This window comes from Nyctereutes procyonoides, unplaced genomic scaffold (genome assembly GCF_905146905.1).
Source record: "Nyctereutes procyonoides isolate TBG_1078 unplaced genomic scaffold, NYPRO_anot_genome, whole genome shotgun sequence".
In the NCBI taxonomy this organism is placed as follows: domain Eukaryota; kingdom Metazoa; phylum Chordata; class Mammalia; order Carnivora; family Canidae; genus Nyctereutes; species Nyctereutes procyonoides.
The window spans coordinates 35,561,531-35,579,492 of NW_026575082.1; the positions used below are offsets into that span (position 1 = coordinate 35,561,531).

At 34.5% G+C, this 17,962-nt stretch overlaps 1 protein-coding gene across 1 annotated transcript in view; it reads left to right on the forward strand.

Moving 5' to 3' along the window:
* LOC129514645 (low-density lipoprotein receptor-related protein 1B) overlaps window positions 1–17,962 on the forward strand; it is a 1,831,349-nt gene that overhangs the window by 1,392,080 nt on the left and 421,307 nt on the right. The window contains exon 41 of the mRNA XM_055333402.1: window positions 312–683. Coding sequence (XP_055189377.1) covers window positions 312–683 — 372 coding nt within the window. The remainder of the gene's footprint in view (window positions 1–311; window positions 684–17,962) is intronic.

The following is a 17,962-nucleotide window of genomic DNA, read 5'->3' on the forward strand; positions in this document are numbered from 1 at the left end:
TTCAGAAAATAGTTACACAGTTACCTGGCCGATTAAAGAAAATTTTAATCCTTTTATTTAGTTGGTATTTGGAGCGGAAGATTGCGATCTTTGAAATAAGAAATCCAAAATTTTAAACTGGTGTGAAAAAGAATCAGAACTTTATCTTATTTGATTTTCTTATACTGACCAGTATTAAGAATAAAAAGATAGAATATTCAACATTATTTTGTAAAATATTTCTGTAAGAAAATAAAAAAAAAACATTTGAAACACCAAAGAAAAACACAAATATATATGTTTGTGTATGTGTGTATCTTTTCCTTCTTTAGGCACCAATGTTTGTGCCAAAGACAATGGTGGATGTCAGCAACTCTGTCTTTATCGAGGAAATTCTCGGAGAACTTGCACTTGTGCCCATGGATATTTGGCAGAGGATGGAGTCACTTGCCTAAGGCATGAAGGCTATTTGCTTTATTCAGGGAGAACAATATTAAAAAGTATACATCTTTCTGATGAAACCAATTTAAATTCACCAATAAGGCCATATGAGAATCCACATTATTTCAAGAATGTCATAGCTTTGGCTTTTGACTATAATCAAAGAAGAAAAGGTACCAACCGCATCTTTTACAGTGATGCACACTTTGGAAATATACAGCTTATTACAGATAACTGGGAGGACAGACAAGTTATTGTTGAAAGTAAGTACATTCATTTTTTAAAATATAATTTGGTGAAAGTGAGTATCATTTGCATTAGCAGAGAAATTAGAGTGGTAATTGCATGTAGCACTTATACATTTTTTAGTTTATGTTCAAGAGTAATGCACCCTTATTATCTGATCTGCCAAACGTCAAAGAAGCAATTAACTCTTAGCATGTACAGTATGTAAATTATGATTACTAGTTTCGAATCATGGAACTTTCAATAATATATTCTTCATACAACCTGTTTCTTTTCTCTCTACGTGATTTTCACGTATCCTCCACTTTTCCAATTCCAGTATACTTGAGGTCAGTCCTACTCATTACTTTGAAAATTAATATATAAGTTAATTTTAAAGTATTCAAGTAATATAGATTTAAAAATGCAATTTCTGCCTTAACACTATAAGTCCATTTACTTATCCTTGACTGACAGCTGTCATGCTTTCAGAATTTTTTTCATGTATGTGTGTATGTTATTTGTAATTACGAAATTGAATGATCCTCTATGTTATTCATCTGCTTTTTTATAGTTATCAAATATCCTGAAAAGCTTTTATTTCAATACATAAGGTCCTATCTCATTCTTTTGAAACCTGTGCCTATTCTGTACAAAAGATTAACTTATTTGAGTATTTTCTTCTGATAAACATTTAAGTTGTTTATGGTATTTCATCATTACCTACAAAGTCACAATGAACATTTGTGCACATAAATATATTTATTCAGGCATGTGAGTGTTTCTTTAGCATAGAATCCTAGAAATAAAATTGCAAAGTCAATCGATCTTTATTTTTTATACCTGGTCAAATTTCTGTCCAAAATGACCATATCAGTTTATATTTTTCATCAACTGTATGTGAAAAGATTTACTATCCCATACTTTTTCCAACAATAATTTTATAATTTATTAGCTATGACTATCTAATTTGTAAAAAAAAAAAACAAGTCAACTTATATTAGTATACCTGATAACTAGTCAGATCCAGCATCTACTGTATGTCTTCTCCTATAAATATAAATATAAATATAAATATAGTCAAACTTTTTTTTTTTTATAGTCAAACTTTTTATTGCACATTGCCACCCCATGCTATGCTTGCCATTCTGCTAGGCCAGTATTTGCCTATTCAAATCTTACTCAGATTTTCCAAATTAGTTCAAACATATACTTGTATAAATATACATTCTCATTTATTTATTCTCTAAGGTTACTGTACTTATCAATAATTTCATGCCAATTTGTAAATTCCAGAATATGCCAACATGCCATTTTGACATGTGTGTGTGAGAGAGTGTGTGCATGTGTGTGAGAAAGAGAGAGAGAGAATGCAACTGTAACTGTACTGATCATAGAGTTCAGACATAATTGAGATTCATTGATCCAGTATAGTTCTATGAAGTTTAGATAATACTCTGGTTCTCCAGTTTTTCTAGACTGATACAATTCAGAGTTGGAAGGGCTCACATTGTATCCACAATGTATTAATTTACTAATTCATTTTCAGTGGTATAGACTTTTTATTAGGAACCCTGGATATAAAGTTGAACAGGAGTCCATAGACCTTTATTTAGAAGCTACAGTTTCAGAAGAAGCTACAAGTCAACAAACATTTAATTTCAGTAGAATCCACAAGATACTAGAGAACAAAAATAATCTGCCTGAGGAAGGCTACAAGATGCCACTGACCTGAGTTGAGGAAACTGAAAGTTTCAGTAGGAATCTTATTAGTTGTTTGGGCCAGATTTGGGTGGGGAAAACAAGAAGAATAATTCTAGACCAGTAGTCTTCAAGTAGTACAAATATGTGATCCCTGATCCCTGATAAGTGTTCAAGGGTCTAAGAGTTATTTTTATAATACTGGATAATTGCCTTTTCAATGGTATTGCCATTTGCATTGATGGTATATAAGCAGTGGTGACCAGATTGCTGGTAACTTAGTGCTAATCAAGGCAATGGTACCAAACCATACTAGTAGTCATTGTACTTTTCACTGCTGCTTAATAGCTGGGAAAGAAAGAGCCAGTTTTGCTTAAGGAACATCCTTGAACTGGGTAAAACATTTTTATTTTATTAAATCTGATCCTTCAGTATACATCTCTTTAATATTCTGTATGATGAAATACACATAAAGCACTTTTGCATCATTCTGAAGTGCGATGGTTGCCTGAAGGAAACTACGTATTGGTGCGATTATTTGGGTCTGTGCTTCTTTTAAGGAACACCATGTTTTACTTGAAAGAATGAGAAACAGACAGGCTATGGTTATTCAGACCTAGGTATATGGAAGACATTTTCTAAAAAATGAATACAATGAGTCTTTCACTACAAGGAAAATGACTTACAATATCTGCTGCAAATAATAGAAATCAAGCATTCAAGTAAAAATCTGAATTCTGAAAGGCTTGCATCAAGCACAGTAAGCTTGATAACTCCCCAAGGCTTAAAGGCTTTTCTGATGAGATGGGTGGTAATATTACTGAAGTGATTTTTAGGGGAGTATTGCATAATGAAATATGTCAACAGATATGCATAATTTAGGAAACCAATATTTTGCAAATGACATGATAAAATCATGCATGGGTAAATGATCCATTCAAAGTGTTGGATAGATCAGTGAATTTTAATGTAATAGTGTGTAAAAAGTTTGCCACTGTGGTTTCTGATTCTACACTCAAGCTAACCTTTAAGTAACTACCACGCATTATATGTTGATATAGTGTGAAACTCCTCTCTTTTCCAACTTCATAGGCATATGAGGCTGGATTTTCCTCACATATTTCAATTAAAACAACATAAGAGATAGGATGAAGAAGTAGATGTGTGAATCTACTTGTCTTCTAATAATCTAGACACTAAACAGATTTGTAGAATCATAAAACAATATTTTCTTCTCATTTAAAATAGCACAGGCCAGTCCAGGTGGCTCAGTGGTTTAGCGCCGCCTTCTGCCCAGGGAATGATCCTGGAGACCTGGGATTGAGTCCCACGTTGGGCTCCCTGCATGGAGCCTGCTTCTCCCTCTGCCTGTGTCTCTGCCTCTGTGTGTGTGTGTGTGTGTGTGTGTGTGTGTGTGTGTGTCTCATGAATAAATAAATAAAATATTTAAACAAAAACAAAAAACAGCACAGATATTTTCTTAGAAGATACTAGTTATGTTAATATGTGATCAATTCATTTTTATTTTAAAAGATATTAATATATTTAAAACACAATTTTTAGTTTCAATTTATAATATGGTAAATAGCTATAGACACAGTTCACACAAAATTTCTCTCAAGTCCTCAATAATTTTTAAGAGAGTAAAAATTCTCAAATCAAGAAGTTTCCAAACTACTCTTCTAGACTAAGGGCTCAGAAAATTTTTGGTACAAAGACATGAAAAAACACAGGGTAGACAAAGAGTCACATATCATCTGGTATTATTGGAACATGGGTTATAAGGCATGAGTTGGTATGAGATGAACCTGGAGTCCAAGGGAGGGCTCCAATAATGAAGGATGTGATCTGCCAAGATAAGAAGTGTTAAAAAAAAAGTTTTTATTGAGGTGTAGTTTACATACCATTCAATTCACCCATTAAAATTGTACAACTTAATAATTTTTGGTATATTACATTATTAATTATTAAAATTAGGTAATATATAAAATGTTAATATACATATATAATAAATAAAATTAGTCATTTCAACTATTTTTTAATTATACAATGTTGTGACATTAATTACATTTATAATACTGTGGGACCATCACAACTATTTCCAAAACATTTTTGTCACTCATTTCAAATAAAATTCTGTTTAAAAAATTATTCTCTGTTCCCCCTTCCCACAGCCCCTGGGATACTTTGATGTGCTCTTACTCTATGAATTTGCCTATTTTAGATAGAGCATGAAACTGGAATCATATAATATTTGACCTTTTGTGCATGGCTTATTTCACTTAGCATAATGTTTTCAAGGTTCATTCATCTCATAGCACATGTCAAAAGTTCATTCTCTTCGACCACAAAATAAAGTCTTATTATCTTTTTTGTGGCTGAATAATATTCTATTGTATGTATAGACCACATTTTGCTTATCTATTCATCTGTTTATAGACACTTTCTTTCTACTTTTTACTATTGTAAAAGTTCTGCAATGAACACTGGTGTGCAAATAACCTGGATAAGTAATTTTGGTTTTATTTAGTACATAAAGGGAAAACACGACTGTTATAAGATACACATATACTAGGATTTTTGTTTTATGATGATCACTCAGGCTATGTTGTGTTCATTGGCATTTAACAGTCATGTCTTAAGACAGAGATGACTTAGGGAGTTGTTGTAGTATTACAGAATCTGTTTCCACAGTGGTAAATTAAACTGAAAGCATATTAATTAAAGTATGTGTACAACCAAACCATTCTAATCCTCCCCTCTAAAATCAAAGCAATTAAAATTAATAACTTTGTGGATGTATGTGTTAACTCACATGGAAGAAGTAAAATATGATAGCTAGGAGTTGGGAATCAACCAAGTTGGAACTCAGATCTCACTTTGTTGTTTATTTCCTGTGTGATACTGTCAATGTAATCACTTACAAAATGGGAAACAAACTCATAATTTTTATTGTGAAGATTATATGAGAAAGGGTGTGCAAAGAACATAAAAATAAGCACAACTTTATTTCATTTAAAACCTTGTATTACTGTATTTGTGACACATTTGTGGATTATTTAGGATAATTATCCCCTAAATTATTTTTAGAATATGTGTTAGAGTTGTTAAACAATCAGAAATAATTATAATAATTATAGATGTGATAGTGTATTAAGGTCATACTAGAATTTAAAAATTAAATAAATTAGTTTACACTGATAATTTACATAAAATTCTCCAGATACTCTCCTTATGCTACCCCATTCCTTTAAGAAGTTGCTAATTTGTTTAACCATTGCAATCCTCTCTTGAAGTTTTGTAGAATTTATAATTTGATTTGCCAGACCAAAAATAAAAACAATGAGCAAAGTGAACCCCCCGTCCCCCGCCAAATGAGTTACTGGCATACAAATAAATATAAAATTCATTTTTTTCTTGGTATTCCATTTTAATAAAACATTAATTCATGGAAAATGTGATTAAGTATTTAAATATACCAAGGAGATACCATCGAGCTGCAGCTGCTGTGCAGGGAGTGCCAGACTAAAAGTGCTTGACCCTTCTCAGTTGCTGCTCTGTCTCTCTGTGGGGTGAGAGGGGCTCAGGGCTATGACCCGACCCTCATGTGGGTAGGTTACTGCAAGGAGGGCAGGACCTCGCAGCACTCCCTGTCTGGTTACTGCTCAGTCTGTCTGCTGGATAGCCAAGGCTCAGGACACCTACCCAGCCTGTTACAGCTTGACTGCTGTGCAGAAAGGGCATAGCTGGGCCACTTATCCAGTCCAGTTGTAGCTTAGCCACTGTGCAGGGAGAGCAGGGCTCAGGGTGCTCATTCTGCCCTTGCATTTTGTCTCCTTAGCTGAGGAAAGAGGGGAAGAGTTCAAGAGCCTCACAGTTGTGATTTGGAGCCTGCTTGGGGTTAATTGGCATGGGAGCTTGCCCAGCCTGGTACACCACTGGCTAGCCAGAGCATGCCCTATAGTGCTAGCAGCCTAGGGGGAGAACACCAAGAATGGTTTCTACTGGCTCTATCACCAGCAAATTAGGACAAAATTTCAAAAGTGGCATCTCTCAGGGCTTCTGTCCCTTGATATAGTCCCTACAAGTTCCTGTCTCTCCAGCTGCCACTTTAAAATTAGTAAGTGGGACTCTCTCACTTATGGTCTAGGCAATTTTCAATCTGTTGGTTTTTGCTCAGGATCTCAGGATAAGTGGGTTTTCTTGCAACCCTTTTAAGAGTCAGATCTTCATTCCCTGTAATTCTGTGGTTCCCCTGATCTTAATCCCCACCGATTTTTAAAACTGGACATTTTAGGGGCTCTTCTATCTGATGACAGCCCCTAGAGTCAGAGTTCCTGATGGAGGACACAATTTCTCCATGGGGGAGTGTTCTGTATTCTGAAGATCATTGGTGTGATTCTGAGGTCACCACTGCTGTGTTAGGATCCCAGGGGAAGTGATATCTCTGTCTCTCTTACTCTTCTCAATGCATCCTTTTTTTTTGTTTGTTTTTTTAATGGAGGTACAGTTCATCTAGTTCTCAAATGCTTTTCAGAGGAAAATGGTTTCATATCTAGCTGCAATTTTTTTAAAAATATTTTATTTGTTTATTAATGAGAGACACAGAGAGAGAGGGAGAGAGAGGCAGAGACATAGGCAGAGCGAGAAGCAGGCTCCATGCAAGGAGACCAATGTGGGAATCGATCCTGGGACTCCAGAATCAGGCCCTGGCGTGAAGACAGGTGCTCAACCACTGAGCCACCCAGGGATCGCCTCTAGCTGCAAATTTGTTGTGTCCCTGGGAAGAGGTGAGTTCAGGGTTTTCCTATACCACCATCTTGAACCATCTTCCTTCATAAGGCTTTTATATATATATATTTCTCTATATAGTTTTTCCAAGATTACTGGTGGCAGGGTGCCTGGGTAGCCCAGTTGATTAAGCGTCTGCTTTCAGCTCAGATCATGACTCTGGGGTCCTGGGATGGAGCCCCACGTTGGGCTTCCTGATCAGTGGGGAGCCTGCTTCTCCCTCTCCCTCTGCCTGCCACTCCCCTTGCTTTTGTGTACTCTCCCTGTGTCAAATAAATCCATAAAAACTTTAAAAAATGAAAAAACATATTATCAGTGGCAATCGTCTTGCTTTTAAATTATATTATACTGGAAATAGCTTTTTCTTTACCTGTAGTTAGGCTAGTTCTATATACTATTATGAGTGCCTAAAAATTCGTTTAATTATGTTAATTTTTCTGTTTGCAATTTCCAAGGTTAAAATGTCAGCTTTTAAAGTGTATTTTTAATTAGCTTGTTATATATCATATAGACATTCTCAGAATGTGAGACTCCTATACACTCAATTTTTTTTTCTTTTTTAAAATTATTTCATTTATTTATTCATGAGGGGCACAGAGAGAGAGGCAGAGACATAGGCAGAGGGAGAAACAGGTCCCTGTGGGGAGCCCTATGTGGGACTCAATCCCAGGACCCCAGGATCATGACCAGAGCCTAAGGCAGATGCTTAACCACTGAGCCACCCAGGTGTCCCTCAATGATTTCTTTTATTTTTCTACAGATTTTATAAAATAAAGAAATACTTTCAATTGTATTTATTAGCTAAAGCAATTTTCAGATTACCTTTCAGATAATTGCAAATATCAGAAAGGCATAAAGGAGCATTGTTTTATTATACATTGAAATTACTAAGATTAAAAAGGTAAGAATGAAGGATGAACATTGTGCATAGGGAGTCAGCAAGCGGTGAGGCAGGGAATAATCCTTATGCTTCAATGGAAAACAGAGGATAACATGATCATCGATCATGGAGAACAGAATCTGGAGTGAGTCATGTTTAGTACAGAGAGAGAACATGGATTGCTTCCTCATTAAGCTGTAGGCTGTTTGTTTAGTATGACTTCCATTAATTCAGTTTCTTAAAATATTGGAATCTCCAAGAAGATGGCCTGTGTCAGGTTAGGGAGGAGACAATTTTTCCTGTACACTTTTGGGTTTTGGTCAATGAAATGTGAATTAAACTGACAGAAAACAGCTTATTAGAAAAAGCATACAAAATGATTAATGTTAATTTTTATCTGTACATGGAGGTCTTCATAGAAAAGAAGTGAAGATCCAAAGAAACAGATAAAAAAAAAAAAAAAAAAAAAACAAAGAAACAGATCATGTTAACAGAGGGTGGTCAACTAGAGTTGCAGCTAAACAAAAACAAAAACAAACAAACAAAAGAGTTTGGGTCTCCAGGGGAAGTAAATTAGGAGAAGAGAAGTATATGGAGAAATGAATGGAAGATGATGGTTATTTAGTAAGATGTTTATGTAGACTCATTTTAGCGCTTCCCAAGTTTTCATGACTGTCAGAATACTGACAGCGATAGATGGGGAGAAGGCAATGTGGTCAAATACAAACATTTTTATGGTGAGAATCAGTCTTAAAACAGGAGACTGACAAGTTTTCTGTGAAGGTATTCAGGCTCAGGGGACTGCCTTAGTAGATAATGTTAGATGGTCTGACAAGGATTCTGTTTGCAGAATCAGAAACTGCTGGATCATGTCAATGTGGAAGAGAGTTAGGGCCTTTGCTTATTATAAAACTTGAACTATGAAACCTACAGTAGGCTCACAAGTTATTATAGTTAATAAATCTAATTAGGTATGGAGGGAAGGAATGAGAAGAAACTGGCAAGCTGATGTGAGCACTGATCAAAGTCGTTTCTGTATTAAATGCCAGTTTAAACTTAATTACACGTATTTCTTTTTTATTTTATTTATTTTCTCGCAGAAGTCTCAATAATACTTCATTTCTTTCTCATTTATTAATTTTTAAAGATTTTATTTATTTATTTATGAAAGACACAGAGAGAGAGGCAGAGACATAGGCAGAGGGAGAAGCAGGCTCCCTGCAGTGAGCCCAATGTGGGACTTCTTTTTTAATCCCTAGTCTAGGAGTTGAGAGATTGGTGTATATCAATTAGTTTTGATTGCATAACAAACCATCCCAGAATTTAGTGTATTAAAACAACTGCTTATTTATCCCACTATTCTATTGATTCGCTGGTGGTTCTTCTCTAGCAGTTCTTCAGATCTCTGACCAGCTTCAGATCAGATGGCAGCTGGATGATCTATGATGACCTCCTTCATATGTCTGGCAGTGGGCATGCTATATTCTGGGTTACTGGGTCATAAGTCTTTCATTATCCAATAGGCTAGCTTGGGATGGTCACATGGTTCTCAGAAATGAGAATTTGCAAACATTTTTACAAGCCATATGTACTAATGCCTCATTGGTCAAGGAAGATCACACGGCCAAATCCAGATTCATGATATGGAGACATAGACTCACACTGATGTGTGGAACTACAAAGAGGCTGCACACATAAATGAAAGGGGAGAATTTGCAAAATCTGTAATCAACACGGTTGGGGAAGTGATCATTGGCCTACCTCCAGAACTTCCTAAGTAATACAATGAAACCTGGCTTGGCTTTTCAAAACTCTGTTTTGTTTGTTATATAATGTTCCTTGACAACCAGTAGTGGACTATGACAATAATATCTGGCTTTATCCATGAGCTAGAAATCAGTCTATCTTTGATGGTGAAGAAATAGAATGAGACAGAAAAGGATTATCTAGTGGGGAAAATAAATAACAAAATTGTGGGTTAGTGGATTTAAGGACTTTGAATTGATTCTGCCAACTTCAAGAGTATAAACGTTTTTTAGATTTAGCTCAACTAACACTGAATTTTTCTTATGAGTCCCTCATGATTAGTTGTTATTAAGGCACTTTAATTGCCCCACATCTCTGTGTAAAAAAATGTGACTGAAAAACTTTTTTTTTTGTAGTTTGACTTGAATGAGAAAGTTGTAAATGGTAACTAAGAGATAAAATAATCTTTGATGTAGTGTTAGAAGAGGCATTTTTCATAGGAACCAATAAAAGAAAATATACATATTAGAACTTTTTTTTTTCCTTTTGAAAGATTTATGGCATGAATTTAGCAGATGAAATCAATGTACCGTGCACTACGAATAAGTCTCTGAGGGGCTGGCTGATGAATTAAAAATTCCTAAGAAAGTAGTAAAACACCTGTGGAAATAGGCAAGGACACAAGTGAATCTTGGCTTCCTCTTGAAAAATGATCATAATTTGTAGGAGTGAAGTTGCCTGTAATTGTTTGAAAGAGAAGGCATTTCAATTTCATGTACTCATTAAAATGTGCTCAGTTTTTTTGGCTTATAATACAAAAATAAGCAAAGTTTACCAGAAATCAAGTATTATTTGTATATGCAACTTGCTAGTCTGAGCTTTTGAGTATAGTGTATCTGGTTAAAAATGTTGAGAGAGAGAATGTTAAAAGAATTTATACTAAAACAAAGCATTATGTGAATACAAGTTTCTTAGGGCAGAAATTCATGCACAGATTTTTTTCTTAATCGAATTTTAATTATACAGCTTTAAAAATGACATAAGTAAAGATACATAAATTCCAAATTTTTTTGTAGTCAGCCTTATTTGCAACACCTACGACAACATAGTGTATGGCTTACATTATCATTCTTGTGGAATAAAGGCTAATAATCCTTCATGCTATATTCAAATGAATGTTGCTGTTGCAAACCTCATTAACTTTTTAAGATTTCTACAAAGTAGAATTTGCAATGCGTAGTTCTATGTTTTACTGACATGTTGATAAAGCGAAGTGTTAACCAATACCATCCTCCAACCACGTACCCTGGTTCCTTTCCATTTCCTTAAGCAATTTACACCCAATGGCCTTTCTTGTTTGCTTTCCTCTTAGACAATCTTTCTTGACAACCACTGCATTTTTATTGATGCCTTAGCACACTTAACAATCTCCTCATAATTTTTGATAACACTTTTTGACTCTTGTTCTCTGTTTTCACTTTCCATTATAGCTTGATGACAGCCTGGGTCTGTTTGCTCCTGGGATTTAGTGTTTCTTCTCTCTGAACACAATCCAATTACACTGCATCCAGCCTATTTTAACATATTTGTGGGCTTGCTTTTTATCTTTACCTGCATTATAATTATTATTCTACACGTCCCCATTTCACTCTTCCATTAGTTCTCTATTGACCACGCTCATTTTTTTCCCCCAAAACATGGACCAAGAGATAGGCCATGTAAGGGTGTCACTATCACTTTCCTTAATTATCAAATGCTGCCCCCTGCTTTTTGTTTCTGACTGTAGAAGTGCAGCTCCTGCAGAAACTTTCTCCCTAATAATGGGCATATTTTCCCTTTTAGAGAGTTCAATGATTGTGTTCATTCTTACTGGTACCTTCATTACTTAATATTAACCCAAGTCCAAAATTGCCGATTTATCTCGTTATTGGAACACTATGAAATCTCCAGACATTTACTGAGAATCCCCTTTAATATCTTGATGCCAACTCGTAATTTAACATACCAAAGCCATTTTCCCATGTAAAACATCAGAACTTCTATTTTTCTTGTTAGTGAAATTATTACTTTTTTATAACCAATCAGAATCGAACCCCACAATTATTAACTCCTTCTGTTCCTGTATCCCTGAACCATTTATTCACCAAGTATTTTTTCTTATCCACTGTCACCATTATGAGCCATGTTTCCGTTCTTTTATTACTGAATATTGCTGATCTTCTACTTGCTTTCCCTTTTTATGCCTTGATTTTCTAGAAGTTTCTATGTACCATGCACAACGCTTTCATTGCATTCCTCCTTAAAATATTGATTGACTCCCTATTTTCTGCATCTGAAAGTATAATCCATTACTTCCTTTCCAGATAATCTCAATCTAGGTGACCCATCTCACCAGAAATCTCTCTTCTATGCCAAATTTGCCCTTTGCTCCAGTTTTGTTCACACCGTTTTTTATCTCATGAACATACCATATTTTTTTTCTAAAACTCCACATCTTACGTTGTTAAAAGAAAGTGGGAAAGATTTTATAGCCTTTCAAATGGTTTCGGTTTGGGGGGATTTTTATATTCAGTTGAAATCCTTCCATACAATTAAGGAATTCAATATCTTTTTCCCCCTAGTACTGAGGCCCACAGTGCTGCAGTCTCAAAAAATGGAGACCCTTTTGAAAAACATTCAAGACTTGTCATTTCTGCTTCACATCCTTATCACCTCCTTAGTTATTACCCTGTGACTTTCCTTTGTTTCATTTTTGTTTATATGATTTCCCCAAAGAAATGTCAAGTTCTCTTAGGGAGGGTCTGTTGCATATACTCTTTTCTACACCCCTGATAATGCATAATCGCTTGGAAGATAATAAAAATAACTAGCTTTATTACAAATTGGTTATGTGTTAGCCATATAATTAGGTTGTTAGAGGACTTAAAGCTTCATTTGCAGAGTAAAAAGGAATCCTTTACTTCAATTGCTTGCCTGGTTGGACTTGTGATTACCAGGGGGAGGGAGATTAAAGACTTAAATTTTGATGAGAAAGTAGGAAAAGCAGTATAGAATATTGTTTAAAAATAGAGATTTTAGAGCCAGGATATCTAGCTGTATTCAGCTTAGCCCCTTCCTTACTTTTCACCACTAATGAGCTGTGTCCTTGGGTACGATGTTTACCTATCAAGGCCTCAGTTTCCTCTTTCAGAAACAAAGATAATACTAGTAGCAATCTCAGAGGGTTGTTGAGATTCAGGGAGTTAATATATATGGTTAGAACAGCTCCTAGTATTTACTCAGCATAAACCATTATGAGTGTTTGCCTTCATTTTCCTTAAATGATTCATTTTTAAGCGTCATTATTATAAAGTAGTAAAATCCAGCCAGCATTCAAAATGGCCATAGTAAGGGACCTTTGTGGATGAAAAGGATGTTGGGCTGCAGGGTTCTTCCATCCTCTCATAGCATTTCCTGAGCTTATACACTTGACTATTGCTTGTTCTTGACCTTGTCAGAGGTTTTCTTAGAATTATATGACAGAAGGTACCTGTGCTATAGTAATAGAATATATTATGTGAATAGCAAAAGTACTACTTTTGGGGAAGGGGTGGAGTTGGAAAAAAAAATAGAAGTGATATTTTCAAGGTGACAGAATGAATTTCTATTTTTAAAAGCATTTGAGGGATGCCTGGGTGGCTCAGTGGTTGAGCATCTGCCTTTGGCTGAGGTTGTGATACCAGGCTCCTAGGATCAAGTTCCATGTCGGGCTCCCTGAGCCTGCTTCTCCCTCTGCCTCTGCCTCTGCCTCTCTCCCTGTGTCTCTCATGAGTAAATAAGTAAAATCTTTAAAAAAAAAAAAAAAAAAAAAAAAAAAAGAAGCATTTGATTTTCCAAAGATTCAAATACTTTGTTTCTCACCCTTTGCAAATTGAGGACTGTTGAGAACTCATATTTGGCTAAGTGCCAAGACAAATCAAACCTGAAAAAAAAAATAGAAAGGAATGTTGGTAAATATAAATATGGATCAGATATATAAGAATGTCTGTATTGTATAATAAAGCATATTTTCATAAGTTCCTTTTGTCTTCTCCTTTTCGAACCTGCAGGATAATGTTGCTTAGAAACCTCTATGTGTAAAGTGATGGCTAAGAACATAATTTATAATTAATCCATGAAAGTCTGAAATGGCAAAATCTTTATAGAGTCTAAAGTTCTATGTTTTTGCTATATTCACAAAATCCTGGGATTTGAATGGGCTAGACATGGGGTCAGAATTGACAAAGCAGGTCATCTGTTGGTAGCCTATGGGCTTGGGATGACAGGAGTACTTAAGTCTGGAACAGGTGGTATCTGTAAAAGTGCCTGTTAGTTGTACCTATTAGTTTTGTGGATAATATGGGAAAATGAGATCAATTTTGTCCACATTCAATAGAGATCTACAATAACCTTCTTACTTTGCCAGTGTTAAGTAGAGAACAGAGTTCAGTGAGAAAATGAACATTTGTTTTAGAATTAATTAAAAAAGAAAAAAATAGAATTAATTAAAAAAGCATAAATTCCCAAGTAATTTTTCAGCGGGATGGCATGAACTGTGTATTTTTACAAAAAGTTGAATTCGATAACTGATTAAATACCTCTTATATAACATTAGACATTTATTTATAACTTATTTTATAAATTCTACAGCATTTTCCTCACTCTGTGATTTACCTGCATTGCCATTATTAAAATACACTCACAGCACAAGGAAGCAAATTAGAAAGTAGCAGAATTTTAGATTAATATCTGTATTAGCACATTACATAACACAGTTTGTCATTTTGTTTTTTGTTTTTTTTTGTTTTTTGTTTTTCAGTCTGTCATTTTGAAGAGGTATGAAGAGGTATTAATGCCAATTGGGTTGTTTAACCTATAGAAGGTTTAAAGCAATGCATGTTTTCTAATATACTATATAATGCAGGGTTTTCTTTCTATATAATTTCATATATGAACTACACAGATTCAAAGATAAGGGAGGATAAATTTTTATTTTCTGTTATATATACCCAAATCACACCATTGTATTAGATTTTATTGTCAACTCTGCTAAACAAGTGTATGTACTGAGTAGATCATTCTCTCCCTCCCCTCTAGACACATTTGCATGTTCTGTTTCCTTACCTATATTTCACTTGGTTAACTTGTGTTCACATTTAGGTTTCAGTTTAACTTTTCTTCAATATTCACATGATACACACACACACAATCATCTCAGTCTAGATATTAGCATGTCTTTCAAAGTTTCCACAATATGCAAAAAGCCTTAATGATAATACTGTTATTTTCTTTTTATTGAAATAGCTTCTTTGTTGTATTAGAGCAGACACAGTACCTTGCGCATGAGTATATCTCTATTCCAGCCTATCGTAGGTCCTCAGGACACTGTGTTGACTGCTACTGCGAATGCCTTTTGGGGCATTCTGACACTGATTATAGAGTGTCTGGGACTTAGTAAGCAATCAGTGAATATTCACCAAAGAAGGGAGTCATGCTCTCTGAAAATCAAGATTCTTGCCCATGTGGAATTAACAAGTAATAGGGAAAATTTAATCAGTAGAAATAAGTTAGTATGACACAAGGTGGTATGAGTCTAAACAGAATTTTTATAGGCCCTCAGAGTAAAATGAAATCAATGCCATTTGGAATGATTAAAGGAACTTTGTGGACTAGATGGCCCATATTAACCGTTTTGTTGCATTATGATGAACTCTGACCAATAACCATAAGGATAAATCAATAACTTTTGCTTATGCATCAGGTTATTAAAATTTTCTGACAACAATATTAAGACAACAAACATTTATCTTACTTTAAAATCATCTGGTGACAGTTTCTTAAAAAAGAAGTAACAACATGGTTTACAGTTATGTCCACGTACGCCATTCTTTTTTCCCTGTGTAAAATATTTCTCAAACATAGCATATGAATTGAATCTATATGACTGTTTACTTTACTTGGTGAATACACAGTAAGTGTTCCTTTTTTCTTTATTATTGAACTACTTGCAAAAGTGATTGGTTTGGTAGTAAAGCTGGACATGAATTTGGTGTCTGGATTTGAATCATCCTAACAAAAGATGAGCTTTGCCTAAACTTAATATTTTCTTATCTTCAACTGAGGAGATTGAATCACAGTTAGTTTTGTCAAGTAGTATAATACTTTTTGCACAAGGTAATATTGCAATCTGAAATTATCACCTCCCTATAGACCCTAATGTTAAATTATCATTTTTATTCCTGCCTTATTTAATTCAATTTGTCAAATATTCTTTTAATACCCACCAAGAAGAGTCTGCTTAGTCTCATTTAAAATGAAATATTAAAAAGTTTTATCATTTCATGAGTAATAGGTTTTTTTTTTGTTGTTTGTTTGTTTGTTTGTTTGTTTTTACTTGTACTCTTTAGCACAGGGTCTTACATCAGGTTTAGAATCCATGGAAATTATATTTATTTCTTCACGGGAATACTAGAGTGCTTTATTTCACTGATATGAAAATATCCTTTATTAACATGAGCTGTTAATTTTGAATTTTGAATTTAGGTGTAACTTAATAGATGATGCTTAATTATTGATTTTTTCTTTTGTTTAAGTTTTATTTCATTTGTCCCCGAAACATTTATTGTGCATTTAATATATGCTAAGTATTTTATGAGAAAATATAATCCCATTTTTCTTCAACACTCTTCATTTGGAAAATCAAAAATAATGCAATTTATATATAATAATCATGGCAAAAATTGTTGGCATTGAAAACATGAGCCATAAACAAAATATATATTCTCTTTGGTAACCATCATGAAAGAGGTAACATTTTGATGAAGAACGCTACAATGCTGATAAAGCAATTTTATGGAGTCATATTTTCTTATGACTTATGCCCCATGTAGTTAGCTTTACACATGTATTTAATGCAGCACACTATTTCATGCAGTACTACCACTTAAGTTTCATAAAAGCAATAGTGTGATTTGCATGATTGTGGGAGTTTTAATATCTTCTTTAAAGAGTGCAAATCATATTTAAAGATTCAAGTATGATATTCAAATCTTCCCTTATTGCCATCAACAAATCAGGTTTTTAGAGATTTGTCTTATTCATTTTAGTGATCAAGATATGGATCACATTATTCAGTCCTCATAATCATTTTGTTCATTGACACCTAAAGATATTTGATAAGGTATTATTCTGCTAAGATTAAAAGGTTTTTTGGGCACCTGGGTGGCTCAGTTGGCTAAGTGACTTAGAATCAGGTCATGGTTTCTGGGTGCTGGGATCAAAGCCTGAGTCTGGCTTTGTACTCAGCTGGGAGTCTGCTTGCCCCTCATCTTCTCTTTCTACCCCTCCCCCTGGCTTGTGTGCTTTCTCTTAAATAAAATTAATTAATTAAAAAGAAAAAAAAAATCATGGTCTTTCAAATAAGTGAGACTTGTATTCAAGTCCAGATTCTGTTCACCATTATGATATAGTCAATTTAAGAATTACTGAAAATTAGGGAAAATATTAGCATCAACTAGCAGTTTGTATGAGGATTAATGGAAACAATGACAAAAATGCTTACTACAGTGCCTGGTCCAGACTCTTCCAGTCAAGAACCAGCAGTTTTCTATTGTAAAGTGAATCTTAACTCTTAACTGTGTCTGGAGTAACCACTGGAGAAAGTTTATTACTGTTTTAACAAAGTCACAATGTGGAAGGGCTGCTGACTTTTTTTACCTCTTGATTCCACGAAATACTAAATGTGCTAATTATTTTTAACTTCATTATCCTACTAGTAAAGAAAAATGAACATCAGTGCACCAAAGCTCATCATTATTAGTTCATTTTTATTCCAAAGTGCCGAAGATGCTGAGGGAAATGATAAGTCTTGAAGTAACTCCATTCTAGTTCTGATTAGACAATTAAGCAAAAATTTAAGATTCTCTTAATGATATTTATTATGAACCAAACTGTTACCCCCAATATCCCTCAATTCGTATTTTGAAACCTCAAATGTGACCTCTAGTACCTCAAAATGTGACTATATTTTGTACTATATTTAAAAATGTAACTAAGGTAAATTATGTAAAATCATATGAGTGGGCCCTAATCCAATGTGACTCATTTTTATAAAGGGAGGAGATTAAGGCACAGCCACTATATTTTGGGAGATGACCACGTGAGCACATAGTGAGACTCTAG